Source organism: Macaca nemestrina, chromosome 14 (genome assembly GCF_043159975.1).
Source record: "Macaca nemestrina isolate mMacNem1 chromosome 14, mMacNem.hap1, whole genome shotgun sequence".
Classification (NCBI taxonomy): Eukaryota; Metazoa; Chordata; class Mammalia; order Primates; family Cercopithecidae; genus Macaca; species Macaca nemestrina.
This window is the reverse complement of record NC_092138.1, coordinates 109,076,199-109,096,746: the sequence shown is the minus strand read 5'-3', so window position 1 is coordinate 109,096,746 and position 20,548 is coordinate 109,076,199. Positions and strand designations below refer to the sequence as shown.

Genomic DNA, 20,548 nt, shown 5'->3' with positions numbered 1-20,548 from the left:
ATGACTTGGAGGGGGCATGAGGTAGGCTTCCGGGGTGCTGGTAAGTTTTATATCTTGATCCAGATGGTGGCTACGTTGTTTGCTTTGCAAAAACACACTGAGTTATACCCTTAAGATTTGTGTACCTGATTATATGCACTTTTAAAAATTTCTTTAAAAGATAACAGACTTTAACAGATTATCATTTAATGCAAATGTAATAACAATATAGAGATTACTGCATATTTATTTTTATTTATTTTATTTATTATTTATTATTTTTGAGACGGAGTCTCGCCCTGTCGCCCAGGCTGGAGTGCAATGGCGCGATCTTGGCTCACTGCAACCTCCGCCTCCAGGGTTCAAGCTTCAACCTCCCAAGTAGCTGGGATTATACATGTATGCCTCCATGCCCAGCTAACTTTTGTATTTTTAGTAGAGACAGGGTTTCACTATGTTGGCCAGGCTAGTCTCAAACTCCTGACCTCGTGATCCACCCGCCTTGGCCTCCCAAAGTGCTGGGATTACAGGTGTGAACCACTGTGCCCAGCCCGATTATTGCATATTTAGAAGAAAAATGTATGACAACAATACTGCAAAGAATAGGAGGGAGGTAAATAGACATACACTGTTGTAAATGTCTTAAATTATACATAAAATGGTATATTATCACTTGAAAGTAGGTTATGATAAGTTTAAAATATACACTAAAAACCCTAAACCAACCACTAAAAGAAATTATATTTTGTAAGCCAATAAAGAGGTTAAGGTGGAACCATGAAGTGTGCTCAATCAATTAAAAAGAAGTCACACCATGGAATACTATGCAGCCATAAAAAAGGATGAGTTTGTGTCCTTTGTAGGGACATGGATGCAGCTGGAAACCATCATTCTTAGCAAACTATCACAAGAACAGAAAACCAAACACCGCATGTTCTCACTCATAGGTGGGAACTGAACAATGAGATCACTTGGACTCAGGAAGGGGAACATCACACACCGGGGCCTATCATGGGGAGGGGGGAGGGGGGAGGGATTGCATTCGGAGTTATACCTGATGTAAATGACGAGTTGATGGGTGCTGACGAGTTGATGGGTGCAGCACAGCAACATGGCACAAGTATACATAAGTAACAAACCTGCACGTTATGCCCATGTACCCTAGAACTTAAAGTATAATAATAATAATAAACAAATTAAAAAAAAAAAGAAGTCAGAAAAAGAAGGAAAGGAGAACAAAAAAACAGTGTGAAGTTACTTTTTTTTTTTTTTGAGAGAAAGTCTTGCTCTGTCACCCAGGCTTGAGTGTAGTGGCGCAATCATGGCTCACTGAAGCCTCAACCTCCTGGGTTCAAGGGATCCTCCCACCTCAGCCTCCTTGTAGCTGGGACTATAGGCATGCACCACCATGCCCAGTTAAGTTTTGTTTTGTTTTGTTTCGTAGAGACAGAGTCTCACTATGTTAGGCTCAAGCAACCCTCCTACCTCAGCCTCCCAAAGTGTTGGAATTATAGGTGTGAGTCACCACGCCTGGCCTGAACTTACTTTTTTCTCAAGTTCACACCAAACATTTACCAAGACTGACCATATTCTTAGCCACTAATCTTAATAAATTTAAATTAAGTCATACAAAGTATGTTCTCTAACTACAATGGAATTAGAAATCAATAGCAGAGGCTGGGCACAGTGGATCACCTGAGGTACGGAGTTCGAGACCAGCCTGACCAACATGGCGAAACCCCGTCTCTACTAAAAATACAAAAAAAAATTAGCCAGAGGTGGTGGTGCATGCCTGTAACTCAGCTACTCAGGAGGCTGACACAGGAGAATCTATTGAACCTGGGAGGCAAAGGTTGCAATGAGCTGAGATCATGCCATTGCACTCCAGCCTGGGCAACAAGAGCAAAACTCTGTCTCAGAGAAAGGAAAAGAAGGGAAAGGGAAAGGAAAAGGGAAGAGAGATGAGACGAGACGAGATGAGACAAGACAATAAATCAATAGAATATACCTAGCGATTCCTCAAATATTTGGAAACTAATAACACATCTTTAATAGTTCATGGGTCAAAAAGTAATCAAAAGGAAAATTAGAAAGTTTTTAATTTAATGGAAATGAAGGCACAAAATATCAAAATGTGTGGGAGCAAACCTAGAGCAGCACTTTGAAGAAAATTTATAGCATTAGATAACTACAGTAGAAATGAAGAAAGTGCTCAAATCATTGACTTCAGCTTCTACTTTAAGAAACTATAAAAGAAAAGAAAATTAGACCCAAAGCAAGCAGAAGAAAGAATATGAAAAGAAATCAATGGATCAGAAAACAGAATAGCCATAGAAAAAATAATGAAACCAAAAGCTCTCCTTGAGATCAATAAAATTAGTAAATTTTAGCTGGACTGATCAGGGGGAAAAAAAGCAAAGAGATACAAATTACCAATACGAGGAATGAGAGCAGGCGACATCATGACAGATCCTACAGATATTAAAAGAATAATAAGGGAATATTATGAACAACTTCATGGGAATAAATTTAACAACTTAGATAAAATGCACAGGCTCATTGAAAAACACAACCAAAACTCACTAAAAAAGAAAAAGATAACCTGAAAGTTAGAGAAATTAAACTTGTGGTTTAAAAGCTTTCCACAATGATCTAGCAATCACTTTCATTGGTATTTACCCAAATGTGTTGAAAACTTGTGTTCAGAGAGAAATCTGCCCATGAATCTTTATAGAAGCTTTATTCATAATTGCCAAAACTTGGAAGCAATCAAGATATTCCTCAGTAGGTGAATGGATAAACTGTGGTATATGCAAACAATAAATTATTATTCAGCACTAAAAAGAAATGAGCTATCAAGCCATGAAAAGACATAAAGAAAACATAAATGCTTATTACTACATGAAAGAAGCCAAACTGAAAAGGCTACATACTATATGATTCTAACTATAAGACATTCTGGAAAAGGTAAAACTATGGAGATAGTAAAAAGACCAGTGGTGCCAAGGGTTAAGAGAGAGGAAGAGATGAATAGGTGGTGCACAGAGGATTTTTAGACTAGTAAAACTATTCTGTACGACACTATAATGGTAGATGCATGTGATTATATATTTGTGAAAACTGAAAAATGTACAACACCATGAATTAACTCTAATGAAAACTATGGACCTTGGGTGATGATGCTGTATCAGTGTTGGGCCATCAATTTTCACAAATCCACCACTCTGGGGGAGGATGCCAATAGTGGGGGAGGCTGTGCATGTATGGGGTCAGGAGATATATGGGAATTTTCTGTACTTTCCGCTCAATTTTGCTAGAAACATAAAACTGTTCTTAAAAATAAAGTCTATTTAAAAGAAAAAAAAACTTTCCACAGAGAAAACTCCAGATCTAGGTGGCTCTACTGGTAATATCTACCAAATATTTAATAAAGACTCATACTAATTCTATACAAACTCTTCTAGAAAACTGAAAAGGAAGGAATACTTCTCAACTCATTTTGTGAGGGCAGTATTATGCTGATACCAAAACCAGACAAAACCTTCACAGGAAAAGAAAAATATGGATCAACATTCCCCATTATGAACACAGATGCAGAAATTCTAAACAAAATTTTAACAAATCAAATTCAACAATATAAAAAAAGATAATTAATTCATCATGACCAAGTGAGGTTTACCACAGGAATACAAGGTTGGTTTAATATTCAAAAATTAATCAATGTAATTCTCTACAGTAACAGACTAAAAAAGAAAAACCATGTGATTATCTCAATAGATGCAGGAAAAGCATTTGATAAAACTCAAATATCCATTCCAGATTAAACTCTTAGTAAATGAGGAATACAAGGAAATTTCCTCAACCTGATAAAAAGGCATCTATGAAAAACCTACTGCTAACATACATCATCCTTAATGAGTAAAGACCACTTTTCTTCTAAGATCAGTACCACGCCAAGGATATCTGCTCTCATCACTTCTGCCCAACATTGTACTAGAGGCTATAGCCCATGCAACAAGGCAAGAAAAAGAAACAATAGCATCCAGTTCAGAAACAAGACTGTCATTATTCACAGAGACATCATCATCTGGGTAGAAAATCCCACATATATTTGGCAAAAGATGTATAAGGCCTATACAATGCAAACTATGTAACATTACTAAATTAGAGAAGATCTACATACATGAGGTGATATACTGTGCTATGGGTCCTTAGTGTTATGAGTCCTTAATACATGGAGTTACATTGTGTTTCATGGTTCAGGTGATGCAGTATCATTAAAATGTCAATCCTCCCCAAATGGATCTACAGATTCAACACAATGACCATCAAAATCCCAGCAGACTTCTTTGGTAAAACTTAAGTTGATCCTAAAGTGCATATGGAAATGCCAAGGATTAGAATAGTCAGAACAATTTTGAAACAGAATAACAAACTTTAAGGACATACACTACCTAATTTCAAGAACAGTAGAAGGAGTGGAAGAGGAGGAAGGGATTGCAAAGAGGTATGAAAAAACTTTTGGGGTGATGGATATGTTCATTATATTGAGATGGCGATGGTTTTACAGATACATACATATCAAACTGTTGACTTTAGTATGCACAGTTTATCATATGTAAATTATACCTCAATAATGCTGAAAATAATCTCATGCTATCCTCGTGTCTTTTTACAGACATAGAAACTGAGACTCAGAGAGGCTAAGTGACTTGACCATGGTCACAAAGATAGAAACCCAGGTCCTTCTTACTCCAGAGCCCAAGCTCTTAAGCTTTAAGCCATGCAAGTAGAAATGCTTTTCTACACACTTGTCATTCATCAAACAAGTATTGACAAGTATTGATCCTGTCATGTACCAGACACTGCTTACTCACTGCTTGCCATAAGGGATATAGCAATGACAGATGAGGTCCTACCCTTGGCAAGCTTTACATACTGCTGAGCCCAGAGCCCTTCTCAGCTTGACTTATTAGCACTGCCTATTGCTTTTCTCCTAATCACATCCCTGACTTCTCTCAAAAATTAAGAAACAATTTGTGACTTTCTGCCATGTACCAGGCTCATTCTAGGCCCCCTCTTACACAATCTTCTTAACTATCATAACACTATGAGATGGGAATCATTTCCACTTTACAGAGAAGAAAACAGAGACACAGAAAGATAAGGGAACTTGCCTATGATCACACAGCTACAGAGTAGCAGAGCCAAGTTTCAAATGCAGACCTTTATGATCCTCTCACTACCCCAAACTTCCTGGGATCATGCAGTTGTTCCCATGACAAGAGTTCAAACAAACCCTCTTTTCCTTGCAGACAAAAAAATCCCAACCAGGCGCCAAGTCCCCAAGGATGAAAACAGCTGTTCACCAAAGGCTCTGTTTTGTGTTATTAATTCACTTAAAAGGAAATTTGGTTTCTAACCAACACTAATGTCATATCCATGCTCAAGAAGGAGGAAAAAAAATGAGTTTCAAAGTTGCAAAGAGTTGGATCAAATGTGCTGCTGGCCTGTGTGTGTAGCCAGTTCAGACTCCTGCCCCAGTAGCCTCTCCCCACCCTTCAGGCAGGTCTTTTCCTGCGGCTCAGAGAGGAACTCCAGCCCCTACTCTTATCTCCACCATGAAATGAACAGAGTTGAGGGAATTCCTTTTCTACTCTGTTTCCATTGTGACAAGAAATTGTTAAAACAGACCAATTCCTAGAAAATGTGCAAATAATGTGAACTCAGAGCGGTAACAAATTAGACAGCTGTTTAGCCTTTGGGTGCTAAGTAACAACAGCTCTAATGAGTCGTATGCTGGGAGTCATCCTTTCTATGTCTCAGCCCCAACTTGTGGACACCAAGACTGCCCCTACTACCTAATCCAGTTTTTTGAACAAAGAAAGGCAGATAGCATACAAGTGGAAAGGATTCAAGGGATTTCAGTATTATTACTATTGCTACATCCTAAATGTATTCGACAAATAATAAACAACATCAGGCACTGCATTAGGTCACAGGAGTCAGGGATGAAGAGTACTGGCATGATCTCTGCATTCCTGGAGTTCACAAACCAGGAGGGAGACAAACTTTGAACTCATAATTCAAACTTTTAAAAGTCGTAATATCTCAGTACAATGGTGAAAAGTGCCATATGTAAGAAGTGCCACGTGTATGAGGCAGCTATGAGAGGGAACATGAGAAGAAGGAGCACTACCTCGGAGCTCTGACTGCTCGTCATCTCCCGGAGGCAGAGCAGAGCATTCCAGGCAGAAGGCACAACCTGTGCAGAAGTGCTCAGACAGGAGTGAACACCAGGGAGGCTGTGGTGTACACACAAAGTGGTGAACTGGAGCAGGAGAGTCAGGAGGTCTGCTGCTGGCCTATTTCACAGAACCTGGGAGGCTGCATGAAGGTGGGGCTGCATGAAGGGGGATCTGCATCCTAGAAGCAGTGGGGAGCCACAGAGGGCTCTAAACAGGGCAGGCACATGGTCAGACTTTGGCTTTAGAAAGATGTCTCTGGTTCCAAAGAGGAGGCTGGGGGATGGAACTTAATGTGGGGAGACATGAAAAGGCTGCTGCCATCATTCAGAGGAGGGGTGGCAGTACATTGGACTAGGGTAGTGTAGCAGAGAGAAATGGTCTGAGAAAACTGCCCAGCATGTGACCTGAGAGAGGGGTTTTAATGATGTCAGTGAAACCGATCTCCACTTTACAAACGACTGCCTGCTGGCCACGTTATTCCCTCTCCGAGGGCCAAACACTGTGATTCCAAGGAGCAGCAAAGACACACAGGGTTTGTCCAACGTCCAACACTGACCTCGGCTTTCTGGAATGCCTGCTTCTTCAGAGCAGGCAAACAGCATCCAGACAAAAGGCCAGAGGGTCAGGTTCCTGGACCCACAGGCAGTGTTTTCCTGAACTGCAACGTGTCATGTGGCCTGGAGGAAACTGTGGACTTCTGCAGGGAGCCTTCCATGCCGGCAGGCCAGCCTTTCTGTAAACCAGAAAGGGACCCAACAGATGCTGGTCAAGTCAAGCTCAAGCAAGGTCTCAAGCTCCAGCCTGATACAGGGAAGGGTGAAATCAAATCCCTCTAGAGTAAGTGTCCCACAGGAACATGTCTTTTATCTGAAGAATACCTCCTTTGTCCCAAAACATTTCTGTTAATGCTGCTCTCACCTCCTCATTCTAACCAGAACTGCCTTTTCCTTAAAACACACTTCAGAGGAACTTAGCAGGTTCCCTCCAGGGCCACAGACAATGAGGAAGAGGGAGAGGACCAGCAGGCCCACCCAGACCACCCCTGGCCTGCCTTCCACTAACACTGAGCACCTGGTCTGTGCCTCAAACCTAGGAGTAGATACTGGGGATGTTCTGGTTCCTCGCCTCCAAGGTCCACAGTCCAGACCCACAGCTTGTCTTCTGGGAGGCCCAAGCTGGGTCCTGACACCTCTACTTCCCCTCCATGCTGCTGTCTGCTCTCCCACTATGATGCTCCCTTGCCTGTAGCTCTGGCTTGAGTCTTCCCCTCCTCCCATTCTCCTGCTGTCACCTCCACACACTTCACTAAACTTCTCACTTCTGGGTGCCCCCATGCCTCAATCTCCTCTGTGCTCCACAAAGGCACCGCCATCACACATTCAAGCACGGAGCCGCCCCACCTCAAAGACCCTGAACTCTGAAATCCTCCTCCCTCCATTATTTCCTGGCTTCCCTCCCCTTCCCCTAACCAAATCTGTGCTTTGCCCTCTTCTTGACTTTTGGTCCTTCAGTGATGATGATGATGATGATGATGATAAGATGGGGTCTTGCTATGTCGCCCAGGCTGGCCTCAAACTCCTAGGCTCAAGTGGTCCTCCCACCTTGGCCTTCTGAGTCCTTCAGCCTTCTTTCAGGCCATCAGCTGTCTCTGGCCCTTCTGGCCTCCCTCCCTCCAAGCAAAACATTGCTGATCACCCTGCTTGACTTAACTAGGCCTCCTCCTACCTCTAGAGCCACTTTCTCTGCATCCTTCCTTGCCCCCTGTTCTTCCTTCTGCTCCCTAAGTAGACAGCCCACTTTTCTTCAGGCACACCTACAGCCTGCTTCCTCTCATCTTGGCCCTCGCAGCAGCCGCACAACCAGTGTAACATCAGGCCCTGCCCTTCTCTCCAGTGTGACCACCTTGCCTCATGCAGACCACGGCAAAATCCTCCTAACTAGTATCCCCGACTACAGTTGGTTCTGTCTCAGTTGAAATGAACGTCCTAAAACACAAATCTGTTCATGGTGTGCCCCTTTTAAAATCCTTCAGAGGGCTGGGTATGGTGGCATACACCTGTAGTCCCAGCTACTTGGGAGGCTAAGGTGGGAGGATTGCTTCAGCCCAGGAGTTTGAGGCTGCAGTGAGCTATGATCATGCCATTGTACTTTTATCCTGGGCAACATAGAAAGACTTTGTCTCTATTTTTTGTTTTTTTAAATATCTCAGTGAATGCCCAGTGCTAACAAGATAAAGCTCAAACTCCTTAGTCAGGCACATCTAAGCCTCCCTTCCAAGCCTCATTGCCCTCTCCTGCCAACTCAAACTGCCTGGCCCAACCTGGCTCTCTTGACACATGTCCATGCTCCTCAAAGATGCCAGGCCTTGTATGTGAAGGTTTCAGTGCAAGGCCCCTGAATCTCTCGTCCCCCCGCCCCACCCGCCAGGCTTGAGGCTCTTTCTTTCTTGCCACCTCCTTTGCTGCTGACCTCACCGTTGCAACGTCCTTGTATTTCCTGGCCACTCATCCCCTGGATTTTGGTCCTGATCTTGCAGGAGAGACCTAGATATACTTCTTACTTCATGACAGACTTCCACTGTTCTCCAAACACCCACATGCAACTGAATCTTTCTGCTTTTGCAATGCTCTTGGCCACCCCATTCTCCTGGCTTCCTTATTCAAACATCCCCTTCTGTGGGACACGCTCCTTGCCTTCCGCCCATCCCCACCCTCACTCTCTCCTTGATATGCTAGCCCCCCAACCCCTGAATACTTCTTGATTACTATTTATTTACACATCTGCCTGACTCAGGTTGGATTGTGCTGAGGTCCCCTTCATCACCTCTCCAGCATTTAGCACAGTAGATTGATGAATGAGTGAAGGCACGGCTGACTACTGGGAAATGTGACAGTGGGGATGGAACAATGTTGGCAGGGGCAGTGAGAAGACTGGAAAAAACACGGCCACTTAGGAAAGCTTTCCACCTCACTGAAATTGGTACCCACTGCCCAATGCCCCAGCTGCCAGTCGGCAAGGGAATGAAACACTGACTTCTGGTAAGCCTTTGGCGTGTACCAACATCCCTGGCAATGATGCCCTGGCAGAGCACAGAACTGAGGGAAGAGCAGGTTCTCCTTTTCTTCTCTCAAGAACACCAGGCACCAAAAGCTAAGCACATCACTTGTCTTTTCAAAGACATTTTGCCTGAAATTCCCTTTCCAACTGCCCCAACTCCCCAAATCGCCAATAAGATATGATCTCTTTCAGCCTTCAAGGCCTAGTGATAATGTCCCAACCCCAGGACTGAGTGAGTTTCCCACATGATGTTTGCAGGGCCCCTAGGGCACCATGGTGTATGTCTTGTTCTAGACCTCAGTCTCCCAGCTATCCAGGGCACCAGGATATGGACCTAGGTCTGAAGGATTCCAGGTACCATGCTCTTAAACACCCTGCCACTCAGGTATCACCTCCTCTGGGGCACTGGCTCCCGCACAGGCATCACTGAAAATTCTGAGCAGCAACCTCCCATCTATAACCCACATTGCCTATTCAAACTATACATTGGTGAAATGATAGCCACGCGTAACTAGGAACTTGCTTGGTACAGGCACCGTACTAAGTTCTTACATGCCCATTGTAAGGTAAAAGCTATGATTTCCGCCCCCCGCCAAATTTACACATGAGAAAATTGAGGCATAAAGAAAATACATGACTTGTCCTAAGTCTCCAAGCTAGAGGGGTGAGGCTGGGACTCAACCTCGGCTTCATCAGATCAAAGTTCATGCTCTTCAAGCTGTGTGGCTTTAACAGACCCAGCAGCTCAGCTGTGACAGAACCCTGGGTTGAATAAAGCACAGGTTGTGCCCATTTTCAGCACATTCTAAGAAGAGCAGTTCCCCCTTGGTGCTGCTCCATGTTAAAACTAATGACAAAAAGAGTTCTGACATTTAGACCAGTCTCTGAGAACTGCTGTGCCTTCAATTCCATAGGCTGGGAACTGGGCATACTGACAGATTTGGCAAGGAGTTCTGGTAGAGACAAAACACCACCCTGAAAACATACCCTTTTAGAAGGCTGCTGCCACCAGGACCTTCAGACAGACCTCCTTTACAATGCAGCCCCTGCTCCGAGCCCTTGCAGCCAGGAATCCACCCAGGAATCCATCCTGCAACCCAATCCACCACAGTGGCAATGCGGCTCTAGGCCACAACTTGTAAGTTCAACACAGCTATGAGATATTATTGCTACAAAGCTGTATCTGCACTAATACACCAATTTTTGATAAACTTGGTCACTCGTTAGAGTCACCAGGGGACAGGGTAGTTATGGTTCCGTATTTGTAACTTCCATTTTCCTTAGTCTCTGCCAATCCTTAACTCACCGTCTGCCTGGCTTCCTCTAAGCCCTGAAATGATGTTCTTTGTGGTCCCCCTTGCAGAAACCAGCAGAAGTCATGAAAAGCCACAGCTCCACTCTCAGTTATCAACTGCATTTGGAAACATGAATCTTCAAAAGGCTGAGCTCACCAGGAAATACCCTTGCTTTGTGGGAAGTGGTTACACCGCAAAACAGACACCCTGGTAATACCGCTCCTTTGATTGGCACACCCCCACCCCCCCGCTTGGCAGTGTGCCTCAACACAGCCAGATAATGTTCTCCTGTGGCGCTTCCCCTATTCAGGCATCCATTCACACTCCACTCATTCAACAAATATTTACTATGTACTGTGTTCCAGGTACTGGGATTATGACAGGGTATCTCAGTATGCAGACCCTCTAGAACCAAGTTAGCATAACTCTCCTTTTCTGTCCTGGTGCTTCCAAAGACCTTTAAGGGAAAAGTCCAGCGAGAAGGCCTACTTGGGTATATAAGTAGTAGGAAAGAGAGGAGACAAGAAGTAAAAGAACTAACTGCAAGAAAATGTTAAACTTTGACCAGCAGTCTACTGATTAGTAGTAATACTGGTATGATCATTTTTTTAATTATTTTACATATATATGATGGGATAATATAAAAAAGTAACTAATGTTGCTAGGAACCAAAATTGTCATTGTAAAATAAAATATATAAATATCAAGGGAATTAAGTAACAACTCTATAATCTTAGATTTGAATTGGAAAGATCAGTATTATATTTTTACGAGATAATGTAGTATAACGAACAATCCTCAAATCTCAGATGCTTACAACAACATTTATTTCATGCTCATAGGTCTGTAGATGATGCAGCTCAGCTCAGCTCTGCCGGGTTGGCTTTGGCTTGTCTCAGGGTGGAATCTAGACTTCGAGTCAGTTCAGGTCAACTGTAATGTCCTCATTTGGGGACTGAAGATAAACAAGCAACAGTTACTGGTACAGCATGGAGAAGGGAAGTTCCAAGACAGCTGGCCGAGGGTTGCCATGCCTCTCACCAGCTCAGCTCAGATCTGTACACTGCCATGCTGCCCACATTCCATGGGCAAAACCGAGTCCAGGGCCAAGCCCAAAGTCAACAGGGTGGAGAGATATACACCACCCACAGTGAAGGTATGACAAGGTGTAAGGAGAGAAGGAAGAATTATGGAGAAATAATATCATCTACCCTAACTATGAACTCATGACTTCTTCCTTTTAAAAAATAACTATTTACTACTTTTGTCCATGGCAAAGGCCTAAAAGCAATGGCAACCCAGTAATACTGAGTAGTCTTCACCCAGATTATGGTTTCTAAATAATATTCCCCACTAAAAGAAACCCCCTGAAGGAATGCCTAATTCCAGGTCTGCAACAGAAAACATGCAACATAACCCTGGGGATCTTGTTGGGCCAAAAAGTATGGGAAGCAATCAAAAATGAACGGGATCATGTTAAAAAGACACAGGAGCCAACATAAAAGGGATCCTACTGGTCAAAGACAGGACAATTGGTATACCAAAAATAATGGTGACTATAACTGACTGAAACACACAGGATGTATAATAAACATCCACGAGTTAATTATGATGGAGGAGAGAGACTGCTCACCAAAAACAAAAACAAAGCAGTTACACACCCACAAGTCACCAATAAAGGTAAGCGGGGCACCAGCTGCTTACTCGAAAATTGATAATTAAAAGGAAAGAATTAAATATGTACAAGTAGCCCTAGCTGATGAGGAAACATTCTTCTTAAGAATTTCAGCTATAAGAGTCAGGTGTGGCAGCTCATGCCTGTAATCTCAGCTACTGGGGAGGCTGAGGCAGGATAACTGCTTGAGGCCAGGAGTCCAAGACCAGCCTGGGCAACACAGTGATATCACGTCTCTTCAAATTTTTTTTTTAAATTAGCCAAGCATGGTGGCACACATATGTAGTCCTAGATACTCAGGAGGCTGAGGCAGAGGATGGCTTAAGCCCACGAGTTTGAGGCTGCAGAGAGCTATGTCCACATCACTGCATTAGAGCCTAGGTGACATAGCAAGACTCTGTCTCTGAAAAAGAAAAAAAAAAAGAGAGAGAGAAAAGTCGCCATTTTGCTAGGCCGAATAAAATACTCAATTCAGGCAAAGATCATTGACAGACAAAATAATTAGGTAAAAGGTAGATTGTGAACTTTACAATGAAGGAATAAAACAGTCACCACCTGAACTCATCAATAAATCTTCACATGACAAAGAGCAAAACAACTGGATGTCTCCTGATGTGATATGTGATACCAAGTACCCAGCACCACCTAGGACACATTCTTTCCAAAAAGACTGACCCAAAATCCAATCAAGCCTCTTGGGTTAACTTCTAATTGAAAGAAAATAGGCGACAAGTGAACAAGTTAAGCCACCAAGAGGAAGCAGAATATTTACAATTTAGAATATTACACAGTGCAACTTTCAGTAAGTTAAGCGCATGAGGGAGGAGAGGGAGGATGGACTACACTAGAATCAAAAGGAATTTGAGAAACATAACAACCAACCAAATGCAACGTGCAGGCCCTGGAATTGTCACTGCTGTTAGTGAGTTTTGTTTGTTTCTGAGACAACTGGGGAAATTTGAAATTCCCCCAATTTGATCCTAAAGAATTATTGCTAATTTTGTTAGGTGTGAAAATGCTATTATGATTATGGTAGAAAATAACTTTTTAAAGAGCTACATCTGAAGTTTGAAGGAGGGAAATAATAGGATGTTAGGCATTTGCTTTCAAAGATTTCCAGGAATAAATAAAAAAAGAAAAAAAGAGGTAAATGAAGCAAATATGGCAATTGTTGGATCTAGGTAACAGGTATACAAAGGTTCATTTTACCACTCTGCCTATATAAATCCAGTATGTGTGTATACATATCTATTCGAAATTGTTAACAATAAGAAATGTTTAAAAAGAATAGGGCTGGGCGCATGGCTCACGCCTGTAATTACAGCACTTTGGGGGGCCAAGGCGGGCAGATCACCTGAGGTCAGGAGTTCTAGACCAGCCTGGCCAACATGGCGAAATCCTGTCTCTACTAAAAACACAAAAATTAGCCAGGTGTGATGGGGGGTTCTTGTAATCCCAGCTACTTGAGAAGCTGAGGCAGGAGAACTGTTTGAACCCGGGAGGAGAAGGTCGCAGTGAGCCGAGATCACGCCACTGCACTCCAGCCTGGGCAACAAGAGTGAAACTCCATCTCAAAAAAAAAAAAAAAAAAAAAAAAAGAAGAAGAAGAAATATTTTAAAAGAATACGAAGGACAGGAAGGGGAACTGAGAGGCAGGAAGATAGGAGAACAGCAGGGCAGGGGACTGAGGCAGGAAGGCATGTATCCTAGGGCAAGCCAGAGACTGGCACAAAGGGACACTGGTGGGTGACAACCATAGTCACAGCCGCCACAACAACAACAACAATAGTAATAACAGCAGTAAACTCTGAACTCCTACTGCCAGGGTCCACACCTTGCTCCCATTACATACCCACTCCCATTACCACCCAGCTCAGGCAGTTACATTACCTCTTTGTGCCTAAGTTTCTACATCTATAAATGAAATAATAATTGCACCTGCCAGGGTAAATTGAGGATTAAATGACGTAACACATATAAAGTCTTTAACCACTCAACAAAATGCCTGGTATGCACTACACATTCAAAAATGGTTGATGTTGTTTTACTAGGTGCCAGCCTCTGTGCTAAGTACTCTATATGCATTATCTCATTTCCTTCTCCAAATAACCCTATGAGGGATGTACTCTTACTATGCCCACTCTATGAACAGGGAAACCAAAACTCAGAGAGGTAACATGACTTACCCAAGGTCACATAGCTGGGGCACTGGCAAAGGCAAAATTGTGAAAGTTCCGGAGACTACCTGTATTTGACCTTCTGACCTGAGGCCTGTGGTAAGCAGTCTCCAAGGGGTCCCCCACTTCCTACTTGCTGGTGTCCAGCTGTTGTATAGTGCCCCCCTTGGTGAAGAGGGCTGATCTGTGATACTAATAGAATACCTGTGAAAATGACAGTATGTGAATTCTGAGCCAGGTCATGAAAGTCATTGTTGGCTCCTGTCTTGTTCTCTTGGGTCACTCATTCTAGGAGAAGTCAACTGCCATGCCATGAGGACACTCAGTGGTTCTATGAACAGTTCCACATGGCAAGGAGTGGAGGATTCCTGCCAAGAGCCAGGCATTGTGCATGAGCCACCTTGGGAGCAGACTTTCCACCCCCAGTCAAGCCTTCAGATGACTACAGTCCCAGCCAACATCTTGACTACAACCTCCTGAGAGACCCTAAGCCAGGACCACCCAGCTAAGCCACTCTTGGATTCTTCACCCACAGAGACTGAGACAGATAAATGCTTATTATTTTAAGCTGCTAAGTGTGGGAGTGATTTGTTACATAGCAATAGAGGAATAATACAGTAATCATGGACTAAGTTATAATACTTAACATGTCTGAGCTTTAGCTTCCTCATATATAAAACAAAGACAATAAAAGCAGGTACATCATAAGATTGTGATGAGGATTAAATGAGACCCTACATCTAAGGAGCCTAGCCTAGAGCCCGCACACAGTAAATGCTCAGGAAAACGTAAACGGCCCAGGCTACCCAGCAACAGTCCACATCAGCACCCACCTCTTTTCAAACCTGTGCACAGTGAGCCACTGGGCCTTCAGGGCTTAGGTCAGAGGGCTAGGGAGCCAAACAAGGACACAGAGGCAAGGGTCTGCATGGGCAAGGGTGTTGCCCACCACTCTATCACTGGGAGCTGCCCTCCAGATAAGCACCAGAAACTCAAGGACCCCCATGGCAGGGAGGGCTTTAGAAGCCTTTATGTTTAAATCTCCCCCACTCCTCCACCAATGCAAGTCTCCTTGGCCACACTCTCTGTGCATGCTAATCCCACTACCTGGAACATTCTTCTTCCAGAAGCAGCCCTAATACCATCCAAAAGTATCCAGGTCTCACCATAACTCCTTATAGCTTGTTCAAAGCGTTTCAGATCTCCAAGGACAAAAATCATGTCCCTCAGGAACCTTCTTTTTTCAAGCTAAATACCCCCAGCTCCTCATTAATAAGCACAGAGTTGGCAAACAGCATGATGCGAAAGCAGAAACCTGAGCCAGGGTGGAAAAATGACCAGCTAGGAAGTGGCTGATGCCTTCCAGGACAACTCCAGAAGTCCAAATCACCGTATCTAAACCCAGCCAGGATCAATTCTCCAGTTGTGAAGGATCTGAACAGCCTAGGAAGGACTCATAAACTATATTGCTTACACAGTGGAGGCCTGGTAAGATGGCTGTTTCCACATCAAAAGAGGTAAGAGCCCACTGTGCAGTGCAGGAGTCGGCTACACCCACATGCAACAGGGGCTGAGAGTTTGAGCTCTAGGCTCAGGGCTCAGACAGGCCTGGTTCAAGTGCTGGCCACAGGGTCCATGGTTAATGTTCTTCTTCTTATCTCTGTGGGCTGAATTAAGGGTAATCTTAGTTACTAGGCAAGAAAAAATCTTTAGAAAATTAGGATTTCACAAAGCAAATTTCTGTCAGTCTTACAATCACTATATAAGACAACTAGAAATTTGAAAATTAGGATTTCACAAAGCAAACTGCTATCGGTCTCAAAATCACTACATCCCTGGTTCTCATCCAACTGGAACCCTCGAGGGTGCCCAGTCAAAAGCAGATTCCTGAGTCCCATTCTAAACCTAAGAATTTAGAATCTCTAAGGATGAAGCCTAGGCATTTGTAATTTTTAAAAAATAATTCCCAAGTGGATTCTGATGCACAGCCAGGGTTGAAAGGCACTGGTCTACAAGTTTCCTGATCTCCTGGGAGCCTAGGTCACTCACAGCACCCATCTTGCTCTCAGACACTGGCCTCTGCATACTTACAATTGTACTTTATTCATGCCCTTCCAACTCTGGGGTGGTCCAGCCACAACATGACAAGCATCCCCAAGAGGAAAATTTTCAGTTTTCAGTCTGCTAACAATAACAACATCAGCAAAAAAGCTGGGGCAGCTCCCAGGGTGCTTCCTTTGACCACAGTTTTGACAATGAGGAACAAACTCTTCCATTTTTAGCTAACACATTATAGATTCAAAATGTTCAAGTTTGGGGTTTCTCCAGATACCTCAAAGCAACTAGTTCTGAATCCTCACTCCGCCTCAGAATTACCTGGGAAACTTTTACAAAATAGGGCTGATTAGGTTTCAGACTCCCATCAAGAGATTCAAGTTCAGACTCAATGGTCTGTGGGGGATTGTTGGGGAGAGGGCTCTGGGTACCCCCATGTTTCCAAGACTGTCCAGGTGATTCTGATGTGCAGCCACAATTAAGAACCACCGCTACAAGCTACAGTCTTGAAAACAAAACATCTCCACTCTAATGTCTTGTCACAACTTGAACTAAGATATGTATTGATGAGGTACCTTCCAAACTGCAGCGCCCTGAGGAAAAGTATTGGTCTGGCCTTGGTTATGCCTCTGAAGAGGAAGAAGCCCCCACCCACTTCCCTCCTTCCAGCAGCCTGGCAATGATCCCAGTCTCCTGGGCACATGCAGGTTCAGGGCTCACAGCAGGTGGGCTGTCCTCCTTGATGTTCGGATGAAGAAGAAAGCCCTAAATGTCTAAACTGCTCCAGATCAGAGCTAAGCAGAGAACATAATCAGAAATAGCTTCAGTTGAGAACCAAGGCAACCATCACACACCTATTCTACCAAAAGGCTCCAAGAGGCAGTGATTTGATGTTGTTTTTTTATTAGAAAGAATGGATCATACCACATTAGAACAAAACAGAAAAAGAATGGAAGTCAGTCAATTCAAAAAAAGCAAATGAAGCTCTGTTCCCCAACCCTAATGAACACAACACACACAGACACAAGCACACACACAATAATACAATAATACAAATAACTGCCACGTCTTCACATAAATGCTGAACAAAGCTAGTGGTACTAGTTTCCTCCTACTTTTCAGTATGCTACGTGCCAGCTCTCAGAAGGCTTGAACACTGTGCCTTTGTGTTAAGATATGCTCTTTGTCAAAGTCTAAACAGTCACAGTTCTGTAAGAAGAAATGCATTAAGAGTATTCTGGAATTCACACCCTAGTTGCAGCACTTTTTGATCTATCTCCGCAACCACACACCTCTCCTCTGAGGTCTGAACCTCACTCACAAGGCTGGGTCCCTCAGTGTTTGCCCATGTTGACCACATACTCTTGGCCTTAGGTGACTGGACCAGCACTGGACACACGCTATGCTGGCCTGGACTGAAATCTGCTGGTCCCAGTCTGGGGCGGTGACTTAAATGGAGATTATGTAAACGTGGGCCCTTTCGAAAGGCCAAATCAGGTCAAATCAGACAAGAAAGCAGGAGAGAGAAGGAGAGGTAAAAGCAGAGCAGGAAGTAGGCACTGCCTGTGTCCTGGTGGCTCTCTGGGCGCCTGAACTCACTCCATGAATTCTGTAAAGTGCCCCTTTATCCTTGTAATAAATTCCTCTTCAGCCTATTCAGCTACCTCTTTTTTTTTTTTTTTTTGAGACAGAGTCTCGCTCTTTTGCCCAGTCTGGAGTGCAATGGCACGATTATGGCTCACTGCAACCTTCACCTCCCGGGTTCAAGCAATTCTCCTGCCTCAGTCTCCCTATTCAACCACTTTGAAATGGATTTTTGTTTACCTGATCTCACACGCGCACACACATACACACACCCTGGGTAAAATAACCAAAACCTTGTTATCAATTGCCAAACATTTCCAGGAATTTTTTTAATACCAAAATCAACTGTTTACCCTTTATTGAATATGCTGTTTCTAAAAATGTACATATGCTTTTTTTTTTTTTTTTTTTTTGGACACTATTTTGCTCAGGCTGGTCTCAAACCCCTGGTCTCAAGCGATCCTCCTACCTAGGCCTCCCAAAGTGCTGGGATTACAGGTGTGAGCCACCACACCTGACCAATATATGCTTTCAATGTAAATATGTACATGTTTGCTACGGCAACTGGTTTCAAAAACAAAAACAAGGCAACCACCAGAATTTGGGATCAACAAAAAGAGAACTTTCTAGAAAAATATTCCCTGACATCACTTCTTGAAAGTAAACATTTTCAGCAGGAGAAGCCCAGGAAAAGGAATGAGGGTGTCAAGACCTGACTCTCAGGTGTGGAGTCCTGTGGGTACCAACTGCTCCCAGCCCTGCCAGAGTAGCCCAGACAGGAGACATTCTCTGGAAAATCCAAATACTGGGCTCAAAAACACGAGCACCATCAAGAATAGAATGAGGTTTAAGTAGATAACATGCATTTATAGAGCCCTCAAGAGAGAAACTGAGAAACGGAGTCACTCTAACAGTGGCTGACTAAATCCTCGCTGCCCACCCACAGCATTAATAGAAGAGTATAAAGACAAAGTACAGACCTCCGGCTGGATAGCTTTAAACACAGGTATATCCATTAAAGTAATCTGGCTCTGCAACAAAAGAGAATCAATTTTAGAAAATACTGTGCATCAAAGATAACGGTCATGTTACTTTATACAGAGTCATATATATTCATAAAAATTATACTTTCCGCTTTGAGATAAAAAACAAGACAGAATACAGTAAAAAATTGGATACATTTCTGAAATGCCTCTCCTATCCCTTCCCCCTCTTCATAAATCCTGATCCACACCCTTCTTTCTTGAATGTGAGATGAACTTTCAATTTAGGAATTGATAAAAGCTGTTTGGAGGGTGGGCGTGGGAGAAAAGGGAACAGTTTGATTTGGAAATTTTCATACTATTTGAATGTTTATTTCAAGCATGAACTACTTTTGTAATTTTTAAAAGTTGTAGAAACAATATTCAAAATCAGAATGCTAAACAGAAACACTATTACTATAAATTCATTTTAAGGTTGTGGCTTATAGAAATTATATTTTTCTTCTGAAGTCACTGATACTGCCCCTAAATTATATGGTAGAGTGCTATTCAAGATGCACCCACAGACCAGCACGGGACCACAAACTGTTTATTCCACCAGCCCACAATGAGAGAAGTACAGAAGCTGAGAGCAAGCATTTGGAACTTGCATAGCAATTTTTTACATGACCATGACATTTCCATTATATATATTTTAAGTATCTGTCCTCAAATTATTGGAAATGGAAAAAACTAGTACTTCATCACAGCCAGCTTTAAGAGGCAGCAATGTCATCAATAGAGAAGACACACATCAGGTTAAAAGCCTGTGCCCATCATAAGAACCTCATCTGGTGACAGTAAGAGGAAGCATCATGCTGACCATTTTTCAGACCAAGGCATGAACTGAACTGACTTCACATGATGCACCGACCTCCGTGTCACATGGGATGCCAATGTCAGTTAAGAGATGTCTCTGTGACATGCCAGGGAGAGGAGAGCTGAAGGCCTTTGGATGCCTTTAATGTGAGAAGACACTCTGTCCATTGAACACAGGCCATCCAGGATGACATGATACAGGGAACAAATGGCCTTTGGAGTCTACAGGGCTTGGGTGTATGTCTGGACACTGTCACTAAATGGCAATGTTCTCTTTGACACACAATCTCTCTCAGTCAGGTACCACATCTAGAAAATGACAATAATCCCTATTTTATGGGATCTTGGTGAAAATTCAAGACAAGAGGTAGCATTCCTGGCACCTGACAGATGCTCAATAAATACATAAGAGAGTGTGTTTATGTGTGTATATCTGAGTGTGTGTGTGTGAGTATATGGTGTGTGTGTGACTGTGAGTGTAAGTGTGTAAATGTGTACGTGTGAGCGTGTACATGTGTGCGTATGAAAGTGTGAGTATGTGTGTGACAGAGAGAATGTGTGTGTGTGTTTGTGTGTGTGTGTGTGTGTGTGTCTCAAAACGGAAGCCACACAGATGGGCGCATGTACTGGCATGTGA

The 20,548-nt window shown here is 43.2% G+C and overlaps 1 protein-coding gene across 23 annotated transcripts in view; it reads right to left on the bottom strand.

Moving 5' to 3' along the window:
• Positions 1-20,548, bottom strand: part of LOC105463938 (Ral GEF with PH domain and SH3 binding motif 1) — a 309,104-nt gene that overhangs the window by 228,501 nt on the left and 60,055 nt on the right. For 22 of the 23 annotated variants that reach the window (XR_011612999.1, XM_011711384.2, XM_011711385.3 and 19 more), the window contains one exon: positions 19,051-19,101. The exons of the other annotated variant lie outside the window; for it this stretch is intronic. Coding sequence is in view for 21 of the 22 variants with exons in the window: in XM_011711384.2 (XP_011709686.1) it covers positions 19,051-19,101 (51 nt within the window). In the remaining variant the exon portion in view is untranslated. The remainder of the gene's footprint in view (positions 1-19,050; positions 19,102-20,548) is intronic. 23 annotated transcript variants of the gene reach the window in all.